General features: G+C 45.8%; 1 protein-coding gene across 2 annotated transcripts in view; it reads left to right on the forward strand.

Moving 5' to 3' along the window:
* Positions 1-21,438, forward strand: part of Nmt1 (N-myristoyltransferase 1) — a 39,450-nt gene extending 18,012 nt beyond the window's left edge. For both annotated transcript variants that reach the window (XM_090350082.1, XM_090350083.1), the window contains exons 2-12: positions 2,070-2,178; positions 5,997-6,141; positions 8,970-9,088; positions 10,923-11,014; positions 12,933-13,049; positions 14,415-14,585; positions 15,324-15,432; positions 19,001-19,171; positions 19,660-19,827; positions 20,066-20,203; positions 21,081-21,438. In XM_090350082.1, coding sequence (XP_090206208.1) covers positions 2,070-2,178; positions 5,997-6,141; positions 8,970-9,088; positions 10,923-11,014; positions 12,933-13,049; positions 14,415-14,585; positions 15,324-15,432; positions 19,001-19,171; positions 19,660-19,827; positions 20,066-20,203; positions 21,081-21,101 — 1,360 coding nt within the window. In that variant the 3' untranslated portion in view covers positions 21,102-21,438. The remainder of the gene's footprint in view (positions 1-2,069; positions 2,179-5,996; positions 6,142-8,969; positions 9,089-10,922; positions 11,015-12,932; positions 13,050-14,414; positions 14,586-15,323; positions 15,433-19,000; positions 19,172-19,659; positions 19,828-20,065; positions 20,204-21,080) is intronic.
* Positions 21,439-23,385: the final 1,947 nt, after the last annotated feature.

The raw sequence follows: 23,385 nt of genomic DNA on the forward strand, positions 1-23,385 counted from the left end.
GGGTGCTGTCCCTGAGCTCTTTAGCCCTATTCCTGGGCCTGGGTGTCAAGGCTACTGCATTACTGCTGGAGCCACAGCCCCACTTGGGTTTTCTAGTGGTTAATGGACTTTAGGGCCCAGGCTGGCTTTGAACCGTGATCCTCAGATCTCAGCCTCCTGAGTAGCTAGGATTACAGGGGTTAGCCACCGCACCCCACTCCCTCAGTTTATTTTGAATTTTCTTTTCCTTTCTTTCCTTTTTTTTTTCTTTTTGTCTCTCATGGAACTTGAACTCAGTGCCTGGGCATGTCCCTGAGCTCTTTTTGTTCAAGGCTTTTTTGACTTTCTTACTCATGATTTGTTCTCTACCATTTAAAGCATGCATCCAATCCAATATTTTACTGATTAATTGAAGATAGAGTCTCTTAAGACTTTTTTGCCCAAGCTGGATTGGAGCCATGATCCTCTGATCTCAGCCTCGAGTAATTAGGATTATAGGCATGAGCCCCTGACACCCAGCCATTTTTTTTTTTTAATATGGCTGGGAAACCAGGCTGCGTAATGTTGAGGATAAACAATGTTGGAAAAAAATACATACATACACATATACATAAAAATTTCATGCAATGGCTCCATGTAGGATTGCTGGGTATTGCTACTGTGGTTTAATTTTCCCAAGATGCCCAGTGCTAGTGTTGACATTAATGTCTTATTACTCAATCTGAGCCAACTGACATTGTCCTGAATCCTGCAGGCCTTATATAGCCTTCTCATGATTACTTTTTTTTTTTTTTTTGCCCGTCCCGGGCATTGAACTCAGGGCCTGAGCACTGTCCTTGGTTCTTCTCAAGGCTAGAGCTATGTATGTGATACCAACGAATTGTACCCAAGTCTTTGTGCATGCTAGGCAAGCACACTACCACTAGGCCAAATTTCCAGCCCCTATTTTTTTAAATTATTATATTTTATTGTCAGGGTAATATATGGAGGGGTTACAGTTACATTCATTAGGTAGTGGGCACATTATTTCTTGAACATTGATACCCCTTCTCATGTTTTTGCCCCACTTTCCCTCCCTCCACCCCCTTCATTATTTTAGACACAAATTGCAGCAGAATTACATTACCTCTTTTCCTCATTCTTTTTTTTCTTTTTCTTTTTTTGTCAGTCCCTGAGCTCTTCAGCTCAAGGCTACCACCCTACCCCTTGAGCCACAGCACCACTTCCGGTTTTCTAGTAGTTAATTGGAGATAAGAGTCTCACACTCTTTAGTGACTGGGCTGGCTTTGAACCATGATCCTCAGATCTCAGCCTCCTGAGTAGGATTACAGGAATGAACTACGCCGGCACCACTTTTCCTCATTCTTTATTTAATTTAATTTAATTAATTAATTTTTTGTGGGTCATGGGGCTTGAACTTGGCTTGGGCTCTGTCCCTGAGCTCTTCAGCCCAAGGCTACCACCCTACCCTTGAGCCAAGCCCCACCTCCTATTTTCTACAGGTTAATTGGAGATAAGAATCTCAGGGCCTTTTGTGCCCCGGCTGGCTTTAAACCTTGATCCTCAGATCTCAGCTTCCTGAGTAGCTGGTAATATAGGCGTGAGCCACTGCGCCCAGCTCTTTTCCTCATTCTTTTCTTTCTTTCCCCTATTGCCTTGTGCCTTAAAGCACAAAAAACTCAAGAAGCCTAATACAAACTATTGCTGTCCTTATTTAAAAATTTTAGAACCCTAAGAAAGTTTTGGTGGTACAAATGCTTGGTTGCCAATTGTCATTTGGTGCCACCAGACTGACAATCTAAGGAAAATAATGGCATAAGCTAAAAGCAAGAGTAGAAAAAAGCCCTTTGGGACAAATGAGACACGTCTTGTATAGTGCTCCCTTCTGAGGACTTGAGAGGGGGGGAGTGGAGAGAGCACTGTGCTTGCTAGTGTCCTTCAAATGTCCCTTCTGGGAGCTGGACTCTCGTCAGCTTCTGCAGCCAAGAAACTTGATTAAGGAAGGTCTATTCCACAGAAAACCCATTGTCTGGATAGCTTAAAACATGATTTAAAAAGCCAGCATCAGGAGTATTTACTTTGTCTTGCAGAGGTTTGAGTCCAGCCAATGACACTGGAGCCAAAAAGAAGAAAAAGAAACAGAAAAAGAAGAAAGAAAAAGGCAATGAGACAGATTCAACCCAGGATCCGCCTATGAAGGTAACAAGGAGTTTCTGTTTTCTTGGGACCGATGAGAGTATGTTAAGGTTAATGTGTTAATGTACAAGAACAATTTAGATCAGTGATCTCTGCTGGTACTACTTCAAGATGGAAGAGACTCCAGTATTGTCCTCTACTTCCCCAGACCCTTATGGTGAAACTGTCAGTACCTTAAAAGACAGCAACTTAGACAGTGACTTTCAAGCATAGTACCTGTGTTCTGAAAAATGATAGTCTCTGTGCCCCTGTTTCCTGTTGCAGTGCTTCTCAGCACTCTTTATCTTGGACAAGCAACCTCTACTACTTGAGCCATGTCCCCAGTCCTTCTTGCTTTAATTTGTGCTTTAGATCAGTCCTCTTGCTTTTTTGCCCAAGATCAGCCTTAGAGAGCTATCATCTTTCCTTCACCTATATCTAGCATAATCCCCATCCCCCACCCACCCCCACCCCACCCCACTCCTCCTCCCCCCCCCCCCTTTTTGCGTATATGTGCAGGTCCTGTAATCCTAACTACTTAGGAAAGGCTGAAAGCTAAGAATTTTTTTTGTCTGTCATGAAACTTGAACTCTGGGCCTGGGTGCTGTCCTTCAAGACTGCTGTCCTACTCCTTGAGCCACAACAGTACTTCCAGTTTTCTGGTGGTTAATTGGAGATAAGAGTCTTATAGATTTTAGTGCCCAGGCTGGCTTTGAACGAAGATCCTCAGATCTCAGCCTCCTGAGTAGTTAGGATTACAGGCGTGAGCCACCTGGCTTTTTTTTTTTTTGGCCAGTTTGGGGGCTTGAACTCAGGACCTGAGCGCTGTCCTTGGGCTTTCTCAAGGCTAGTGCTCTACCACTTGAGCCACAGCACCACTTCCAGTTTTTCTATATATGTGGTACTAAGGAATCATACCTAGCTCTTCCTGCATACTAGGCAAGCACTGTACTACTAGGCCAAATTCCCAGCCCTGAAGCTGAAGACTTTTTTTTTTTAATACATGTTTATTGTAAAAACACATTATCATGAACTGTTTTTATAACAGTTAATTGTCTGTAAGGTACTATCTTAAGCACTTTACAACTAATATTTAATTTACTCGGATAAGGAAGAAAATATTTATAGCTTCCCTTCTCAGAAAATTATTCTGGCTTGAAAGATCTCTCCTCACACCCCCTTATACTATACACTATATTGTGTATTCAGAGGAATACCAGATTTAGAGTTGCCTTATTTAAGTATAATAGTATTTCCTATATCTTACTGCTTCCTCCCACCAAAAAAAAATCCTTATCTGCTCCTTTCTACTATGCTGTTAATGGGATCCAGTCTGTTGTTCTGTGTAAAATCATTATCCTAAGTTTTCAGTTCAGGGAACCACCATTTCTTGGGTTCCATGCCTTGCTTCTTGGATTCCATTTTGATTTTCTAGACTACACCCTCATAGGTCTATCATTTCCAAATATCAAGGAAGAGAGTCCTTACATCCTTCTGTAAAAAGGCTTCATTTTGCTTTCAAATGTTCTGTCATCAGGTATTTTTGTTCATTTTTGCAGTGCTAAGGATGCTAGGCAGGCATCCTATCACCTTAGACCCCTGGCCCTTGTAAACATCTACTGTGGCTAATGAAAAAATATATTGCTATTTCTGTAAAATGAGCAGGTTGTTTTGTTTTGTTTTCGCTTTGTGGGTCATGAGGCTTGAAGCTGAAGACTTTTGTCTAATGCTAGCCCAGGCTGGAAATGAGTCTTTTCTAAGTACCAAAAAGCTAAAAATGGAGCTGAGTCTCAAGTGGTAGAGCACTGGTGTTGAGCAGAAAAATTTCAGAAACAGCACCCAGATCCTGAGTTCCATCCCAGGACTGGAACCAAAACACACACACACACACACACACACACACACACACACACACACACACACACACACACACACACACAGAGAGAGAGAGAGAGAGAGAGAGAGAGAGAGAAATCTCTCAACCAGCTTGTCTTGAGGTCCTTTCTAAGTCAGCGGCCTGAATCCCATATACACATCTTTCCCCATCTGCTCTGCCTTCTCCTCTGCTGGAGCTTGGTCATGTTGCCTAGATGTCCCCCTTCCCAGTACATTCAACCAGCCAAAATCCCCTCTTAGAATTGTTTTTTTGTTTGTTTGTTTGTTTTTTTTGTTTTTTTTTGCCAGTCCCGGGCTTCAGCTCAGGGCCTGAGTACTGTCCTTGGACTTTGTCAAGGCTAGAGCTCTACCACTTGAGCCTCAGCACCACTTCCAGCTTTTTTGTATGTATGTGGTACCAAGGAATCGAACCTGGGTCTTTGCGCATGCTAGGGAAGCACCTTAACCACTAGGCCAAACTCCCGGCCTCCCCTTAGAATTGTTTTAGAAACAGTTTACAAGAAATCTAGTCTCATTCTAATGTATTTGTGTTTCATTTTATGCCTCAAGTATTGTGCTTCAAGTAATTTTTGAATATTTCCAATGCCAACCCCACTGAGAAAAAAGAAAAACAAAAATGTTGAAGCTAAGGTCAGGCCTATAATCCTAGCTATACAGTGGGCTAGATCTGAGACTCTCTGTTCAAAGCCATTTTGGGCAGATAAATCTGTAATTTTTTGTTGTTGTTGTTTTTTGTTTGTTGTGGGGCGAGTCTTACAGGTTTTGAAAGTGCCTGGGCTGGCTTTGAGCTTCGATCCTCAGATCTCAGCCTCCTGGGTAGCTGGGTGGCGTCAGCCACCTCGCCCAGCTAAATCTATATTTATGTCCATCTAAGCAGCGGGAATCTCAGAAGTGGAACCATGGCTCAAGTGGTAGAGCACCAACAATGAGCAAAAATCCTAAGTGAGATTGTAAGGCCAAGTTCTGGCACACATACAAAAAAAAGGTGTTGACTACCACATTAGCTAGCTTTTTGCTAGATACTTCATTTAAACCTTCTCTATCCTTACAGGGTAGATAGGGGTCTTCCCATTTCAAATACAAGAGAGGTAACTTACCCAAGTCTTTCATTCAGAAATTCTAGAACCTGGTCTGTCACCAAATCTATCAAAATTCTTATAGGTGCCCAGGCGCCAGTGGCTCATGCCTGTAATCCTAGCTGAGATCTGAGACTTATGAAGTGGAACTAGCCAGGACTCTTACCTCTAATTTTAACCACCAAAAAGGTGAAAGTGACTCAAGTGGTAGAGTGCTACCATTGAGCATGAAAAACTCAGATGGGGCTGGGAGTTTGGCCTAGTGGTGCACAAAGACCTGGGTTCGATTCCTCAGCACCACATACATAGAAAAAAGCCGGAAGTGGTGCCGAGGCTCAAGTGGTAGAGTTCTAGCCTTGAGAAAATCCAAGGACAGTGCTCAGGCCCTGGCTTAAGCCCAGGCCTAGCAAAAAAAGAAGAAAAAGAGGAGGAGGAAAAGCTCAGAGACAGCTTCAAGGCCCTGAGTTGAAGTCCTAGGATTTAAAAAAAAAATATATATATATATATATATATGTACATTTAGAATTTACATGCAGGGAAGGCTGAGATTATAATTGACTTTTCAGGTCAAAACTATTGATGACAAGGATTATTGTTAGATTTTTACTTTATGTGTTTTTTACACTTCTTCATTGTTTGAAATATTTGTTGTTCAACACAAGACGAAAATGGGGACAAAGCCAATAGGCAGCACCTATTACCTCATTGTAAATCATTCTTTCTCCCTTATGTAATGTATGGCTTCAGGATTAGAATAGAAGAACCATGCCCCTTCTTTCTGAGTAGTACCCTTTAACTTTTGAACTTACAATCAATCAAAATTCTTACAATGCAATGGGTCTTTTTTCTCTCCAACTTTGTCTTGTCCAGATGAACTCTTTACCAGCAGAGAGAATCCAGGAAATACAGAAGGCTATTGAGCTCTTCTCAGTGGGCCAGGGACCTGCCAAAACTATGGAGGAGGCCAGCAAGCGGAGCTACCAGTTCTGGGATACACAGCCTGTCCCCAAACTCGGTATGTATGTGCTTTCTTCCCCAGGTAAGGGCCAGGAACAGGCTTTAGCTGGTGCTGCTGTTGGGTTCCATGCTCAATTTATTTGTAAAGTTGGCACAGAGTCGTGCAGTTTCTTGATGATTATTTTTAGGAGATAATCTTTTAAAAGTCTTATAGAAAAGACTGTTGTTTAGAGATCATATTGTTTCACAGAAGCACATACTGAGACCAAATAATGATTCTTGTAGTCCGTCATCACCCAATCTAAATTTATAGAACAGTGTTTTGACACGTGATGAGTGCCTGTGGGTCTATCTTCCCACTTAGATTTGTTGTCTGGGCAAATGTGAAATTTTGGAATGGTTATAGATTTTCCAGTTTCCTCCCTCTTCTCTTAGTTGATGTTGTGTTTACTAGAGATGTAGTAATGTGGCATTAACAGGGCTGGTTCAGCTTCAGAAATACTATATGTAGCTTTCATCCAGTCTTTTAAAAAGCTATTAAAAAAGCTATAATAAACTTTTCTTTTGTGTGTGTGTGTGTGTGTGTGTGTGTGTGTGTGTGTGTGTGTGTGTGAATTTGGGGCTTGCTTCTTAAGATGAGTAGATGAGGGGCTGGGACTTTGGCCTAGGGGTAGAGTGCTTGCCTTGCATGCACAAAGACCCAATTTCAATTCCTTGATACCACATACATAGAAAAAAGCCAAAAGTGGTGCTGTGGCTCAGGGTAGAACACTAGCCTTGAGGAAAGCCCAAGGACAGTGCTCAGGCCCTGAGCTCAAGCCCAGGACTGGAAAAAAAAAAAAAAAATGAGTAGATGAGTACTCTATTACTTGAGCCACACACTCAACTTTATTTTATTTTATTTATTTATTTATTTATTTTTGGTCATGCAGTTTGAACTGTGGGCCTGGGCACTGTCCCTGAGCTCTTCAGCTCAAGGCTACCGCCCTACCCTACCCCTTGAGCTACAGCCCACTTCTGGTTTTCTAGTGGTTAATTGGAGATGAGTCCCATGGTCTTCAGTCTCTGGGCTGGCTTTGAACTATGATCCTCAGATCTCAGCCTCCTGCGTAGCTAGGGTTTCAGGTGTGAGCCACTGCATCTAGCTCTCAGCCCAACTTTTTGCTGGTTATTTTGGAGCTGAAATTTCATGAACTTTCCTACCTGGGCTGCCTTCAAGCTATGATCCTCTACGCCTCAGCTTCCTGAGTAGCTAGAGTTATAGGTATGAGCCACTGGAACCTGGCTACAATAAGCCTCTAAAGGCTTTGAAACAGCTAGAAATTGTAAACAGATTCCAGAAGGGATTGGGCAAAGTGGAGGTGCCTGATGCCTGAGCTATAGCTAACCTTGAAAGCTAACTTCAGAGGTTGAAGTTGACAGGAAGTTTCAGGAGTGGTTGCATCATGGTTCTATACTCACTAGGGATCAACTCTTGTTTTCCTCATGGCTGGGGAGGGGAAGATGTTTTACAAAAACATGTTCCAATACCAACTGTAAGTGCCAGGTTGTCTATGTTGCTACTGTTCTGTAGAAACATGGTGAATTGCCAGGTGCCAATGGCTCATGCCTATAAGCATAGCTACTCAGTAGGCTGAGATCTGAGGATTATGGCTCAAAGCCAGCTGTGGCAGAAAACTCAATGAAAGTCTCACCTCCAATTAACCACCAGAAAACCAGAACTGGAACTGTGGTTCAGAGTGGTAGAATACTATTCTTGAGCACAAAAGCTCAGGGACTGTACCCAGGTCCTCAGTTCCACCCCCATGACTGATGGTTGGTAGGTAGAGAGACAGGCAGGCAGGCAGGCAGACAAGACAAAGACTTGGCATCAGAACATTGTATAAATTTGCATGTCTGTAATCCCAGTAGCTGAGAAGCTGAAGCAAGTTCCAGGTCAACCTGAGAGACATAGTGACAGCTGTCTAAAAAGAAGAATGAAGTTTGTTGGTAAAGTCAGTTATCGAGCATGAATAGTGACGCTCTTCATTAAAATGCACTTCTGGAGTTATCGACCCCCTCCCTGCCCTCCACCGTATCAGCTCCCTCTTCCCCACTCTGTTAAAATTATCCCACAGCTCTAAGGATAAAGTCTGGTCCTGGAGTACAGACCATTCAGGACTGGCCTGGATATCTTCTCCAGCTTCTAGTTTTAGTTCCTCCCCTTCTTCCTCTCCAGACTTTCCATGTTCTGGCTCAGAGGAGCATTGTACAGGCCAGGGTGGAGCTGTTGTGTTGGAGGAAACTTCCAGGCCATTTGTGCAGACTAGGTGATTCAGCATAAAGGCACTTGTAGGACTCTAAACACAAAGCCAGAGCTGGCAGAACAGCTAGTTGGCCCATACTGCCTAAAGCCCAGGCTGCAGGGCCAGGATTGAGCCTGGCGCCTAGAAGCCATCATCTCTCTGGCTCAGGAGTGGGTGCAGTGCATTGTTGTTGCTGTTGACACAAAGGCAGCCTTGTTATAGCTCCTTACAAATCCCCCCCACACCGGGGGTCCTGGGCTAGGGCATGGCAACCCTCCTTACTAAGAGGCAGAAAGCCAGATTAGTAAAGATAAATGTTTGTCATTCAGGAACCCAAGGGAGATTTAAAAGGATTTCCAAAAATGAGCTACCTTAGATCCCAGTGATTGTTTTGAGCTTTTGCCATGCACCAGCATTCAATTAGGGGCAGAGGGTGGAGGGAGAGTAGGTTTGCTATTGCCAAGCACAGAATGTTCTTCAGATGCAGGGCTCCTAGAGACAGGAAGAATTTTGCCTGGTCCATCTTTGAGCAAAGCTCTGCCTTTCTCCTTTGTTCCCCACCTCCTCCGGGGAGAGCCTCATGGCCATGCTCTTCTTCTAGGTGAAGTGGTGAATACTCATGGTCCCGTGGAGCCTGACAAAGACAATATCCGCCAAGAGCCCTACACCCTACCCCAGGGCTTCACCTGGGATGCCTTGGACCTAGGAGATCGTGGTGTGGTGAGTATACAGGGGTCTGCAGGCTCTAGATAGATCCCTCCTCCAGCCAACCAGGGCTAAACAAAATGTCTAGGGCCTGCTCAGGACTCACAGAACTAGCATTTAACATCTTGGCAGGTGGCACATTGATAGCACTGGTGCCTGGCTGGACTTCACACTTTTGTTTAGCATTTTTGCTCAAGGCTAGTGCTCTACCACTTGAGCTTAGCGTCACTTCTGTCTTTTTTTTTTTGGATGATTGTTAATTGAAGATAAGTCTTAAAGATTTTCCTACCTGAATTGGCTTCATACAATGATGTTCAGGTCTCAGGCTCCACAGTAGCTAAGATTACAGGTGTGAGCCCTGATTTTTTTTTTTTTTGCCTGTCCTGGGGCTTGAACTCATGGCCTGGGCACTGTCCTTGGGCTTTCTCAAGGCTAGCATTCTACCACTTGAGCTACAGCACCATTTCCAACTTTTTCTATGTATGTGGTACCGAGGAATCAAACCCGGCCCTACCACTTGAATTTTAATAGCTAAATAGGCCAGCAAATGTTGATAGCTCAGAAGGTAGGAAAAAAAATACCAAGGGGCTGGGAGTTTGGCCTAATAGTGACATTGCCTAAGACCTGAAGGCCCTGAGCTCAAGCCCAGGGCTGGAAGAATGAAGGAATGAATAAAGGAATGAATGAGTAAATAAATAAATAAATAAATAAATAAATAAATAAATAAAAACCACCGAAAAGTTTTTGGGTCATATGACTAAAAAAACAAATATAGTCAAGCTCTTAGCTACTCAGGAGGCTGAGATATAAGAATTGCAGTTTAAATCTAGCCTGGGAAAGAAAGTTTCATAGGCTCTTTTATTCACTAAACTACCAAAAAATCCAGAAGTAAAGCTATAACTCAAGTGGTGGTAGAGCGCTAGTCTTGAGCAAAAAAGCTCAGGGCCAAGCACTGGTGGCTAATGCTCTATAATCCTAGCTACTCAGGAGGCTGAGATCTGAGGATTGAGGTTCAAAGCCAGCCCGGACACGAAAGTCTGTGAGACTTTTACCTCCAAACTGGAAGTGGCGCTGTGGCTCAAGGGGTAGAGTGATAGCCTTGAGCTGAAGGACTCGGGGATAGCGCCCAGACCCAGATTTCAAGCCCCACAACCAACCTCCCCCCCCCCCAAAAAAAAAAAAAAGTTCAGGGACGGTACCTAGGCCCTGAGTTCAAGCTCTAGGACCAACACAATAAAACAACAAACAAACAAAAAAGTATAATTGAGGACCAGGAGTGTGGCATGGCCTAGTGGTAGAGTGCCTGTCTACATGCATGAAGCCTTGGGTTCAATTCCTCAGTACCACATACATACCATAGCCAGAAATGGTGCTGTGGGTCAAGTGGTAGAGCACTAGCCTACTACAAGGACAGTGCTCAGGCACTGAGGCCAAGCCCCAGGAACCCCCCCCCCAAAAAAAAAAGGTATATTGAAAATGACAAATTGATGCCCTTAACTGACTTAGTTCTATGGTGGGGGGTGGGGGGAGAACAGTAGAAACCTATGACTCCATCTTGGTGATGAATCAGAGTAATAGAGTAGTTGGTTTGTTAGATGACATTCTTGACCTACCATCTATGTACTTAAATCAATCAGGGTACCCTTTAGGGATTAGTTTCACATTACAGCTAAGGGATCTTGTCCTCCCCCCATCTTAAAATGCCTGCTATGCCTGAAGTGAAGATAATTTGTGAGATTGTGGGGGTGGGGGGGTGGTAGGTTGCCTTGCCCTTGTGTAATACCTGGAGCTGCAGGATATTGGAATTGGTCTGCCACCTCTCCTTAGTGAGCTCCTTGTTTCTCCATAGCTGAAGGAGCTCTACACCCTCCTGAATGAGAACTATGTGGAAGATGATGACAATATGTTCCGATTTGATTATTCCCCAGAGTTTCTTTTGTGGTGAGTTGAAATTGCTTTCTTTTACTATTATTTTTTTTATTGATTTATTTTTACTTCATAAACACTAGAAATTTCAGGCTTTTTTTCTTTTATTTTTCTTTTGTAGTAGTGAGGATTGGATTCAGTACCACAGGCTTGCTTGGCATGCTAGTGCTCTACCACTTGAGCTACACACATAAACACACATACTTTTTGTTTTGGTTGGACTGTGATTCTCGTACCTCCTCCTCCTCCTGAGTAGCTGCACCACTGTGCACCTCTGTGATGCCTGGCTAGAAATTTATTTCTCATAGTGTTTTGTTTTTGCTGTTTTATGGCAATCCTGCAGCTTGAACTGAGGCCCTGGGCACTGTCCTAAGATATTTTTACCACTTGAGCTCCACTTCTGACTTTTTGGTGTTTTTAATTGAAGGTGAGAGTCATGGATTTTCCTGCCCAGGAGCCTTTAACCACAATCCTCAGATCCCAGCCTCCTGAATAACTACGATTACAGGTGTGAACTACCAGTGCCCATCGGAAGTGTCATTTTTTTTTTGCCAGTCCTGGGCTTGGGCTCAGGGCCTGAGCACTGTCCTTGGATTTTCTCAAGACTAGGGCTCTACCACTTGAGCCACAGCACCACTTCTGGCTTTTTGCTATGTATGTGGTACCGAGGAATTGAACCCGGGTCTTCGTGCATACTAGGCAAGCACTCTATCACTAGGGCAAACTCCCGGCCCCAGAAGTGTCATTTTTATATTTAGTTTCTTAGTGTGCTCATTTTTGTGCAAGTAACCTTGCTGACTAAACTGTCTGCCTGTTTCAGTCATGTTTTACTTTCAGGAAAAGATGGGTAGGGAGATATTCAGCCTATAACCCTAGTTGCTTAGTAGTCTGAGGAAGAAGGACCACAAGTTCAATGCCAGCCTGCCAAATTACTAAGATGCTGTCAAAAAAAAATTTTTTAAGGCTGGGTAGCTCAGTGGTGAAGTACTTACTTTGCATGCATGAGGCTCTGGATTCAAACACTAGAAACATCAAAAGAAAAAAAATCTAGGAAGATAGAGATATGGGACTGAAGTGAGGAGGACTGCCTAAAGGGGAAGGAAAAGCAGAATGGACAGGCAGAAAGATGCTCCCAATCACAAGACACATTAGCTCCTCGAAGAGGCCAGTCCTCTGGTGTTTAATCTATCAAAATGAACATAAAGAGCCAGGTATGGGGTACTTGAGAAGCAGAGACAGGAGAATCACAAGTTTAAGGCCAGCCTAGATTATGTAGCAAGATCCTGTCACAAGAGATTTTTTTTTTTTTTTAGAGTCTCGTGGACTTTCCTGCCCAGGCTGGCTTTGAACCTTGATCCTCAGATGTCAGCCTCCTGTATAGTTAGGATTACAGACATGAGCCATCAGCAGCTGGCTCAAGAGACTTTTTTATTTTTAATGGAAAGAAATCCTAGCTATTCGGGAAGCTGAAATCTTAGGATCACAGTTTGAAGTCTGCCAAAGAAGTCCATGAAACTGCATCTCCACTTAACCAGCACAACGTGAGTCTGAAGGCGTGGTTCAAGTGGTTGAGTACCAGTTGTGAGAAAGCAAGCTGAATGTGAGCCCTGGAATTCAACCCTTGGTATCAGCATATACACACACACTTGTATACGTACACACTGGGAAGGGAGAGGGAGAAAGAGAGAAATTGGATCAGGCGTGAAATCCTTGGCATGACAGCCTTGTTTTGATGAGGATGGCCAAGTGGGCTGAGCACTAAGAAATGGTTATGGCAGGATTCCATTTGTTTCCAGGAAGGCTTGGCCCTAAAGAGAATTAAGCTATGAATCTCTAGGGAAGTGCTAGTGCCACACTTGAACCAAACATGGCTTTGGAGTCCAAAAAGCTATCCAGCTGCTGCAAAGAGCACCAACGCTTGTATCTTTTCCAGGGCTCTCCGGCCTCCAGGATGGCTCCCCCAGTGGCACTGTGGGGTTCGAGTGGTCTCAAGTCGGAAACTGGTTGGGTTCATTAGTGCCATCCCAGCAAATATCCACATCTATGACACGTAAGCATTCTTGTCCCCCTACCTCATATCCATCTTACTTCATTTGGGGGCGGGGGGAGGAAGTAGCCCGTGAAAGGGAGCACTCCTGGTACTGGGAATGCAGATTTCTCATAGGTGCTACATGTCTTGCTCATTTGTGGCTGGTTTTGACTGTGACCTGGGTTGAGAGGCGCCTGCCCATTACCCTTGTGCTCCTGGCCTAGTCACACGACATGCTCATAAGTAGCTTCAAAAATTGAAACCAAGCCAGGCGTTGGTGGCTCAGGCCTGTAATCCTAGCTACTCAGGAGGCTGAGATCTGAGGATCAAGGTTCATAGCCAGCCCGGGCACAAAGGGACCTAAGACTCTTATCTCTAGTTAACCTCTAGAAAATGGGAAGTGGGGGCTTGGCTCAAGGGTAGGGCAATAGCCTTGAGCTGAAGAGCTCAGGAACAGTGCCCAGGCCGAGTTCAAGCCCCATGACCTACCAAAAAAAAAAAAAATCGAAGCCAGGGGCCAGGAGCATGGCCTAGTGGTAGAGTGCTTACCTAGCATGCATGAAGCCCTGGGTTCAATTCCTTAGTAGCATATGAATAGAAAAAGCCAGAAGTAGCACTATGGCTCAAGTGGTGTAGTGCTAGCCTTGAGCAAAAGAAGTTCGGAACAGTGCCCAGGCCATGAGTTCAGCCCTAGGACTGGCAAAAAAAAAAAGGCTAGGAGTTTGGCCTAGTGATAGAGTGCTTGCCTAACATGCACAAAGACCCGAGTTTGATTTCTTGAAAAACTTTTCTTTAGAAAAGCTGGAAGTGATTCTGTGGCTCAAGTGGTAGAGCTCCAGCTCTTTGGGCTTCCAAAGACAGTGCTCAGGTCCTGAGTTCAAGCCCCAGGATTGGCCAAAAAAAAAAAGGAAGCCAGTGTAACCCAGATTCAGATGGCCCTTAGGGCCTTCAGTCTCTGCTCTTCTTTTTCCCTGGAAATGGCACAGCTATTTGCCAGCCTTCTGGATTCATAAGCTGTAGATTCTTGTCAGAATCCAAATCCTACAATAACCTTGACTTAATCTGGGGTTTCCTGTGCTGGTTCACTGAATGTTAGGATTCCCTAGTTTACTCTTAGGGATTCACAGAGAGTTGATGATACCTTAAGGTAAAGGCACCCTACTTCTGGTTGTAAATAGGGTCCATGTGGAAGCAAGGCTGCCATCGTACCTGCAGGAAAAATAGAGAGAGTAGTAGCAGAATATTGAGAGCCCAGTACTGACTGCCAAGTGCAGGTAGCATCTAAATGCACACCTGTTCTGAAGTTCCCCCTTGCAGCTCAGCTCCATATGCTGGAAGGCATTGCCAGTGCTTGTGGTATCATTGACATTTTCACTCTCTCCTCAGAGAGAAAAAGATGGTGGAGATCAACTTCCTGTGTGTCCACAAGAAGCTTCGCTCCAAGAGGGTGGCTCCAGTGCTGATTCGAGAGATAACCCGAAGGGTCCACCTGGAGGGCATTTTTCAGGCTGTTTACACTGCTGGAGTGGTGTTGCCAAAGCCTGTTGGCACATGCAGGTAAAAATCTTGATGCAAGTCCTAGAAATGCAGATGTCCTGCTTTCCCGTTGCAGGGCTAAGGTCACTATGAGGTGCCTCTGCACTGGAGCAGCTCTAGTCCCTAGTTTCTGGTGGGGGGTGGGCATGATGGGGAGCAGGCCGGAAAGAGGTTAGCCATTCTTGGCTCTGAAGTTAATGTCATTTAGGGGGTGAGGGGTAGGAAGAGAAGCAAAACCTGAGTTTTACAGAAAATGTCCTAAAGTTTTAAGTGGTTAGCTCAGCTTTGTTCTGAATATTGTGTGAGACAAAGAGAGCTTGTCTGATCTCTGTGTGATCTAAGGATAACCTTTGTCTTAGACAGTTGTTTGAAACAATTGAAATAATCTTTGCCTAGAGAACTGGAAAATAAAACACCAGGTGAATGCAGAAGAGGAGGAAGGAGGAGGATAAGCACATCTGCCGATCTTCTAGCATGACTTTCAGTTTTCCCACTGACTTGATTCCAGGAGACAGGAGCAACTGCTGTAACAAGGGAATGGCTTTTAAAATTGAGAAAGGAAAACAGGAAAGGAAAAAAAAAAAAAAAACAAACCTCAAAAGAACTATGGTGGCAGGCAGCTCTGCTCCCACCCTAGGAGACCTAAGTCCAAGCAAAGCCTGATGCATTGCGCCACCTGCTGGCCATCCTTGCCATTGTCTTCTCTATCAATAGGGCCGGACTGTGGTGTCTGAAAACAGTACCTTTGTGTCTCCACAGGTACTGGCATCGGTCCCTAAACCCACGGAAGCTGATAGAAGTGAAGTTCTCTCACCTGAGCAGAAACATGACCATGCAGCGCACCATGAAGCTCTACCGACTGCCAGAGGCCAGTAGCGTTCTGAGGAGGGGAATAGGGATAGATAGAGACAGAAAAGCCCAGGCGCAGCAGGAAAGAAGCAGGACAGAGAGTGGGGGAATACTATGCTTACCTGAGTGGCAAGATAGCCTACAGTCTCCAGATTCTTTTTTCTGTTTATTTTGGTATGATTTTTCTTGGATCTTCTGAGTCTGCCTGGGCTTGTTTCTCTGCCCAGGCAGCTAATCTGTTGATTAGTTCAAAGAAGCCTTGTTCTTAATATTAGCCAGGCATAAGTAGGAAAGATGGGTCCACTTACTGAATTGTCATACATGGAGTTATCACACATGTCCCAGAGCCTAGAGTTCCTAAACCCTCTAGTGTCCTGTTTCACATGGCCTAAGCTTATGAAAGAAGCCCAGATTTCTAATCCTAATCACCAACACATACACACACTCAGCTTGGACACTGAGGGACCGGCAGTCTGCAACAAGCTGGTTTTCTGCTCTGGGTCTCAGAGCCCGGATTTCAGATTTCTAATCCTAATCCCCTTACACATATACACACACTTAGCTTGGACACTAAGGGACTGGAAGTCTGCAACAAGCTGGTTTTCTGTTCTAGATCTCAGTCTGTCTGTTGCCTAAAGCAACAAGTGTTTCTGTTGTCCAGTGTGCCTGAAGGACCCTGAGGTGGAAAGTGGGAAACGCCTTCTCTTGCCTTGGAGCATTTTTACTGTGTTGTCTTCACAGTGACCAAGCACCTGCCATGTAGTGCAGAGGGCTGTAGTGCAGACAGTTGTGCCTGGCTGTCCCTGCTTACCTCAGCATGGAGCTAATCTGCCACTGGATTGGGCTCATTAGTGTCCCATCTGGAGAATGCAGCAGCATGATTACCAATTGCTAAAAACAGATTTGAGAAGCTGGGTATGGTGGTGTATGACTGGAATTCCAGTGCCTTAGGAGGGTGAGACATTGAGAGTTCTAAATCAGCCAGGGCTACATCGTCAGACCCTGCCTCAAAACAAAAACAAAGGATTGAAAGAACTGGGTTCATACCCATAATCCTATCTACTCAGGAGATTTGAGACCTAAGGATTTTGGTTTGAAGCCAGCCAAGGTTTAGAAAGTTCACTAGACGGGGCCGGGAGTTTAGCCTAGTAGGTAGAGTGCTTGCCTAGCATGCATGAAGACCCAGGTTCGATTCCTCGGTACCACATATATAGAAAAAAGCCAGAAGTGGTGCTATAGCTCAAGTGGTAGAGCTCTAGCCTTGAGAAAACCCAAGTACAGGGCTCAGGCCCTAATTTCAAGGCCCAGGACTGGGCGGTGGGGGCGGGGGGGGGGGGCTGAAGTGGAACTGTGGCTCACCCTTGAGCATTACCCTTGAGCATAAATTGAATTGGCCAGGACACAGAGAGAGAGAGGCAAGGGGGGAGCCTGAGCCTGGGCAGAGGGCAGAGCCCAAGCGTCTCTTATCTCTAATTAACCTCCCAAAAGCTATGCCTCAAGTAGTAGAGCTCCAGCCTTGAGCAAAAAAGCTAAAGGACAGTGCCCAGGCCCTGAGTTCAAGCCCTAGTGGGTGTTTTCCCCTGTGGTGTTTCCATGGCCAGTGTTCCTTGTGTTCCAGGCAGGCAGAGAGCCATGTTGAAATGTTCTGGATCTATGTTGGGGTGAGCTATCTAGGCTGTGTTATAGCCTACAATTTGAGATGTCACTGTGTGGCTGCCATATAGGATAAAGCACTTAAGTGTTGCCTAAAGAGATTTGGGTTCGTAAGGATTTTTATTACCTTTGTATGCATGTCCTAGGCTTTAAACTCAGAGACTAGATGCTGTCCCTGAGCTTTTATGCTGAAGGCTAGTGCTTTACCACATGAGCCACAGCTTCACCTCCAGATTTGGGTGTGCTTAATTGAAGATAAGTCTTATGGACCTCCCTATCCAGGCTGGCTTCAAACTGCAGTCCTCTGATCTCAGACTCCTGACTAGCTAGGATTACATGTATACTTGGTACCTGGCTAGTAAAAAAGTTGTATAGGCTAGGGGACCAGAACTAAAGTTTTAAAAATAGTCCCTGTCCTGGGAAGGAGTTTTATCGGGCAGTGACAACCATTTATCAAGCATGACTCCATTGTTTTCCATTTGGCATGGCCCCACCTTTGTCTTCGTCTGGAATGATCAATCCTAGTATTTGATCCATGGGATCATGGCTTTTTTTTTTTTTTTTTTTAAGAACACTAACAAGGGCCGGGGAGTTTGGCCTAGTGGTTAAAGTGCTTGCCTAGCATGCATGAAGAACCGGGTTCGATTCCTCGGTACCACATACATAGAAAAAAGCCGGAAGTGGTGCTGAGGCTCAAGTGGTAGAGCTGTAGCCTTGAGAAAGTCCAAGGACAGTGCTCAGGCACTGAGCTCAAACCCAGGACTGGCAAAAAAAAAAAAAAAAAAAAAGAACACTAACAAGCCAAAGGTCCAGAGGTTCTCTGATTAAACCCCAGTACCACCAAAAAAAAGAAAGAGAAGAAAAAAGGCCATTGTATATATGGGGAAGAGTTATGATTGGTTTAGTTGAAATTCTGGGAGCTGGGTGCATTTCTTTTTAATTCATCTGGCAGCAATGTCTTGCCAGGGGCACTGACAGTGCTGCAGTCTGTCTGGGATGAGCTGTGTGGAAGAGAGGGACTTGAGTGTAGGAAGGCAGCTACTGCTCAGTGTAAGGAGACTGAATACTTGGTGAAGCTTCTCTGAAACTCAGGAAGTGCCCAGGGGATAAGGGGATCATAGGAAGTCTCAGACACATCCAAGAAGCAGGCAGGATTTCTCTGTCATGGTGCTGCTGACATTTGAGGCTAGATTTTTTTTTTTTTTTTTTTTTTTGGTTTTGGGGCTTGAACTCTGGGCCTGGGCACTGTTCCTGAACTCTTCAGCTCAAGGCTAGCACTCTACCATTGAGCCCCAGTGCCACTTCTGGTTTTCTGGTGGTTAAGTGGAGATAAGAGTCTCACGAACTTTAGTGTACAAGCTGGCTTTGAATTGTGATCCTCAGCTCTTAGCCTCCTGAGTAGCTAGGATTACAGGCATGAACCACCACCACCGGCTTCTGTGGCTAGGTCATTTTTTGTCGTGGGGGCAGTCCTACCTTGTTAAGATGCTTAACAGCAACCCTAGCTTCTACCTCCTCGATGCCAGTAGTACACCTCCTTTAGTTGTAACCAGCAGAAATGTCTTCAGGTGTTGCCAGATGGTCCCTGGGCAACAACATTGTCCCAGTTGAAAACCACTGTGTTAGGCAGATGGAAAGTGTAGCCAGAAAGGCCAGCTCGTCCGGGGGCCAGAGGGTCTTATGCTTCATGGGGAGGGAGGGCTGGAGGGCCTGTGTTTTCTTAAGAGGACAGCCTGGGTCACATAGATGAGAGAGACTGATCCAACAGCTTCAGCCTGGCTGCCAGCGATGCTGAGGAGAGAAAGGGCCAGAACTATAGAGGCTGTATCAAGCTGATTCTATGCCCAGGGTACCAGGATTCTCTCTTAAGGGCATGGGAGGATACATCAGAATGTTGGGCAAATCCATCTGACACCTCCTTTCCTGTCTTCCAGACTCCTAAGACAACTGGGCTGCGACCAATGGAAAAAAAGGACATTCCAGTAGTGCACCAGCTGCTCACTAGGTACTTGAAGCAGTTTCACCTCACACCAGTTATGAGCCAGGAGGAGGTAGAGCACTGGTTCTACCCCCAGGAGAACATCATTGACACTTTCGTGGTAGAGGTAAGTCATGGGACAGTTGCTAGTCAGGTGGGCCCCTGAAGCATCCAGCTTCCCCAGTGCCCCGTGCTGGCACTCTAGGCTTCCTAGGCCCTTGGTGTTTGGTCATCTAAAAGACAGAGCATTATAGATTATGTTTGGTGAAAACTCTGGTCCTGGATTGAGAAGAAGAATAGTAGCTCTTGTTAGTCAGTAGCTAGGTGAGACTTTGATGCTCTGTGTGTCCCACAAAGGAGACTCAGTCTGGGCAGAAGAGGGCCGTGGTACGGCCCAGCCAGGAAGGAGGACTAGCTCAGCGCAGAGCTCAGCCTGGCTCCATCCTCAAGTTCCCTTAGTCAGTGTATTTCCTCTCCCCGCATATCCACTTCCAGTTTCCACCATTCAGCTAGAGGGCAAAGCTGCCTGGAGGTGGTGTGTAAGAGAACAAGGAGCTCCTAGTCTGTGTCCTTATGCAAGTGTGAGAATATACCTTTTTATTGTCTTTCCTTCAGAATGCAAATGGTGAGGTGACAGATTTCCTGAGCTTTTATACACTTCCCTCCACCATCATGAATCATCCAACCCACAAGAGTCTAAAAGCTGCTTACTCTTTCTACAACGTTCATACCCAGACCCCTCTTCTAGACCTCATGAGTGACGCCCTTGTTCTCGCCAAAATGGTAAGGAGCAGGCAATTGGGTCTGAGAGACGTAAGAGGAGGGGAGGGAGCAGTGGTAAGCGCAGCTTCTGGTAGACTCCGTTAGGCATGGTCCCAGTGATTTTCAGCCTCAAACTCAAAGCTAGCAAAGTTTGGAGTATACCGAGAGCCCAAGAGTCAGGTCACCATGGAGTGACAGTAGAGGGGTAGGACATGGTCTTTTTCTGTTCTCACCTGTTCTTTTTCCTGTCACCCTGCAGAAAGGGTTTGATGTGTTTAATGCACTGGATCTCATGGAGAACAAAACGTTCCTGGAGAAGCTCAAGTTCGGCATAGGGGATGGCAACCTGCAGTATTACCTGTACAATTGGAAGTGTCCCAGCATGGGGGCCGAGAAGGTACGAGTGATACAGCCAGAGGTTAAGCTTGCCAGGGAGCTGGAGTCTCCAGCAAAAATGGCCAGTGGCTCACGCCTTTGATCCCAGCTACTCAGGAGGCTAAGACCTGAGGATAGAGATTCAGAGCCAGCCCAGGCCAGAAAGTCTGTGAAATTCTGATCTCCAATTAATCACAGAAAAAGTCAGAAGTGAAGCTGTGGCTCAAGTGGTAGAGCACTACCTTGGAGCAAAAGGAGCTCAGGGACAGTGCCTGGGTTCAGAGTTCAAGCCCCAGGACCTAAAGGGGGAAAAAAAAGCCATGGGTCTGGGGCGCAATATTGGTCTGGGCCCTGGTGTTTGTGCCCTTGGAAAATAGCTTGAAGCAGTAGGTGAGGGTGGCAGAGGGCCAGGCCCTTGTGCCTCACAGAATCAGGAAGCTTGTCTCTGGTTCTTCTTCCCACCAACTGAGGCCACCTATCTGGCTGGGGCAGAACATCCTACACTGAAGAAACTGGAAGTTTGTGATCTATGGATCTGTCTTTCCTGTCCTGGGCTGTGGCCCTTAGTGCAGTATGGCCCTTCTTAGTCCTTCATCCTCCAGCTCCTTAGTGTGGCCTGGGGATACAGGTATCATGAGCATTTATAAGATGCTGCCCTGTGAGCTGGAGGGAGGCCTTTGGCTTTGTATCCTTGGGATGCTGCCATTGCTTTCCTGGAAAGACCTGGAGAAGTGTAAACCTGGCATGGAGGTGAGGTGAGAGGCCTGCTGGGCTCAGTGCGAGCCCTCCCACAGCAAGACGGTTGTTTTGTGAGCTCAGTGGACCTCACTGAACTGGGTTGACAGGCCAGAGAGTCTTAGAAGCTGATAACAACTCAACTCTCCCATTGGCTCTCCTAGGTTGGACTGGTGTTACAGTAACCAATCACCAGTGAGATTCTGGATAAAGCCACTGAAAATTCCAACCAGGAAATGGAACCCCACCACTTGTTGGTCCAACTTTCACAAACGTGAGAATCCCTGGCAAAGGGAACAGAACTGAACCGGCTTTACCAAACCGCCAGCGAACTTGACAATTGTCTTGCAATGGTGTCGGCTGCGTGATATCACCTCTGGCCGTGTCTCTGGTTCTCCCTGTTTTCTAATTAATCACATCCTCATGCAGCCGTGATCAAGGGAATGTAACTGCTGAAAACTAGCTCGTGATTGGCATATTATGGAGTTAACGGGTGAATAATAAAAGTATATATATATATATATTATATATATAAATATTTTAACTATCTTTCATGTTCCAAATGTACAAGGAGGTTTGATCTCTAATGAGAATCTGAATCCAGTCATTCCTCAGAATCAGAACCTAAAGGCAGTGTTGGACAGACATACTGGCACAGTTCACTGTTCTTTCAGAAGCAGGGATTGGCTTTTTTTTAGGGGGGCACTTCCTCCAGTTCCCCTTTGGAATCAGCTGGATCAACTGGCTTTAATTGGGGAGGGGGGAGGAAGGACTCCGCCAGCTTGGGAAAGGGCTCAGATCTCTCAGGATGAAAGGTGGGGCCTCTGGGTGGGGCTGACCCTTGGCAAGGCTGCTCCTTCAGGGATCAGCCTTTTGCTACACTCTGAGACTAAGCAGTGGGGACAATCACGGAAGCAGATTTCATTAATCAAGTAAGTTCCTCTTCCACCCCTGAGGCCTGCTCCCTCTAGGAGGTCATCCTGCCAAGTGACTTAAAAGGGCTCTTGAGCCAGCTGTTGCCAACCTTACAGGGATGTGTCCCCTGTGAGATTTTGCCTTTCTACTGCCCAGGATGACTGGCAGTTTGAAGAGGACTTCGAACCTCCTTGTAGCATCTGGAACCTTGTGAAGACCACATCAGTGCAAGCCCTACTTAGTGCCCTGCTGTCCCCAGGGTGGCTAGGCAGAAATGACATAGGCTGCCACGCAGGCCCTTCTAACCCCATCGCCTGGCCTGTGCCTTCCAGCCCATCAGCCATCTCTTGCTCTACTCCTCTCTGCCTCCATTCTAGGACACAAAGCCACAATGACAGCAAGAAGTGGGGACTTGGCAACATCGCCATTGTCTATATCTGGTTTTCACTGATGATCTTTTGTGGATTTTTGTGGTAGTAGTGATGGGTATGAATGCTGCTGGTTTCTCCAGAAGTAACCGAGCCTCTGGTCACGTGGTGGCCCATGTCGGCATTTTTCAGTGGTATTCCGCCAAGTGGCCTGGGAGGATCAGGTTCAGGCTGTGAACTATGAGCCAGCCACATCAACCTGCTCTAGGAGAAGCCCCTGGGGACAGCATCATTTGTGGCATCGCGGTGTATGGTGAAGTTTCCTTTCTGTTTCACCTTTCGGCTTCTTGAAGGGGAAGAAATCCTTAGCCAGGAGCCAGGCTCAGCTTCATCCCACAAACTGAAGCCACTGTACAGGCCAACTGGGATTTGCTTCCGGCTACAGATTCTGGTATGGTTTGCCAGAGGTTAATTCTGCAGTCTCCAAAGCTGGAGGAGACTGTGTACTTGGCATGAGGCTCTGGCTCCATAGGAAAGCTGCCCATGTTGGGGATTCTCATCACAGGATCTTGGGGGCCTCGTTTCTCCCACTGTCCTATGTTGAAAACTACAAGTGAAGGTGGCTGACCTTTGACTCCAAGATACCCAGACCAAAGAAGCTGCTGTTCTCGGCAAGATACACAGAGTTCTAGCAGAGTTCCTCACATGCAGACAGGAGTCAGAGTCTCGGAGACTTCAGACTTGGTGCCCCAAGGGCCAGAGTGCTCACTCTGCTCAGGCCTCTAAGACATCTAAAGAACAAGTGCTTTAGTCTTTTTCACCTTGGGCAGGTCCTGGAACTTGATCAGTTAGTTCTGAGCCAGGTTCAGACTTCATTTGCCTCTGAGATCTGGGATACACTTCTCTCTGGAATGAGTTCTAATTTGGTTGGCTCTGGTCATGGGACAAAAAAATGATAAGTCTCAGGTGTCTGCTCTGAAAGAAACATCTGGCAACTGTCCCAATCTCCTGCCTGCTCCTTGGACTCTTACTTCCTCATGGTGGGGGCCCAGTCAAGTCTGCAGGAGTTCCCTAAGGAGCTTCTTTTTTATCCTAACATTCTCTGGGTTCTTCACTCAGCACCTTCTGGGATGTGGGGCCAGAGAGTATCATAACGGCATTCAGTGCCACCTTACAGGAGCCGTGT

Source organism: Megascapheus bottae, chromosome 17, assembly GCF_031878675.1.
Source record: "Megascapheus bottae isolate mThoBot1 chromosome 17, mThoBot2.hap1, whole genome shotgun sequence".
In the NCBI taxonomy this organism is placed as follows: Eukaryota; Metazoa; Chordata; class Mammalia; order Rodentia; family Geomyidae; genus Megascapheus; species Megascapheus bottae.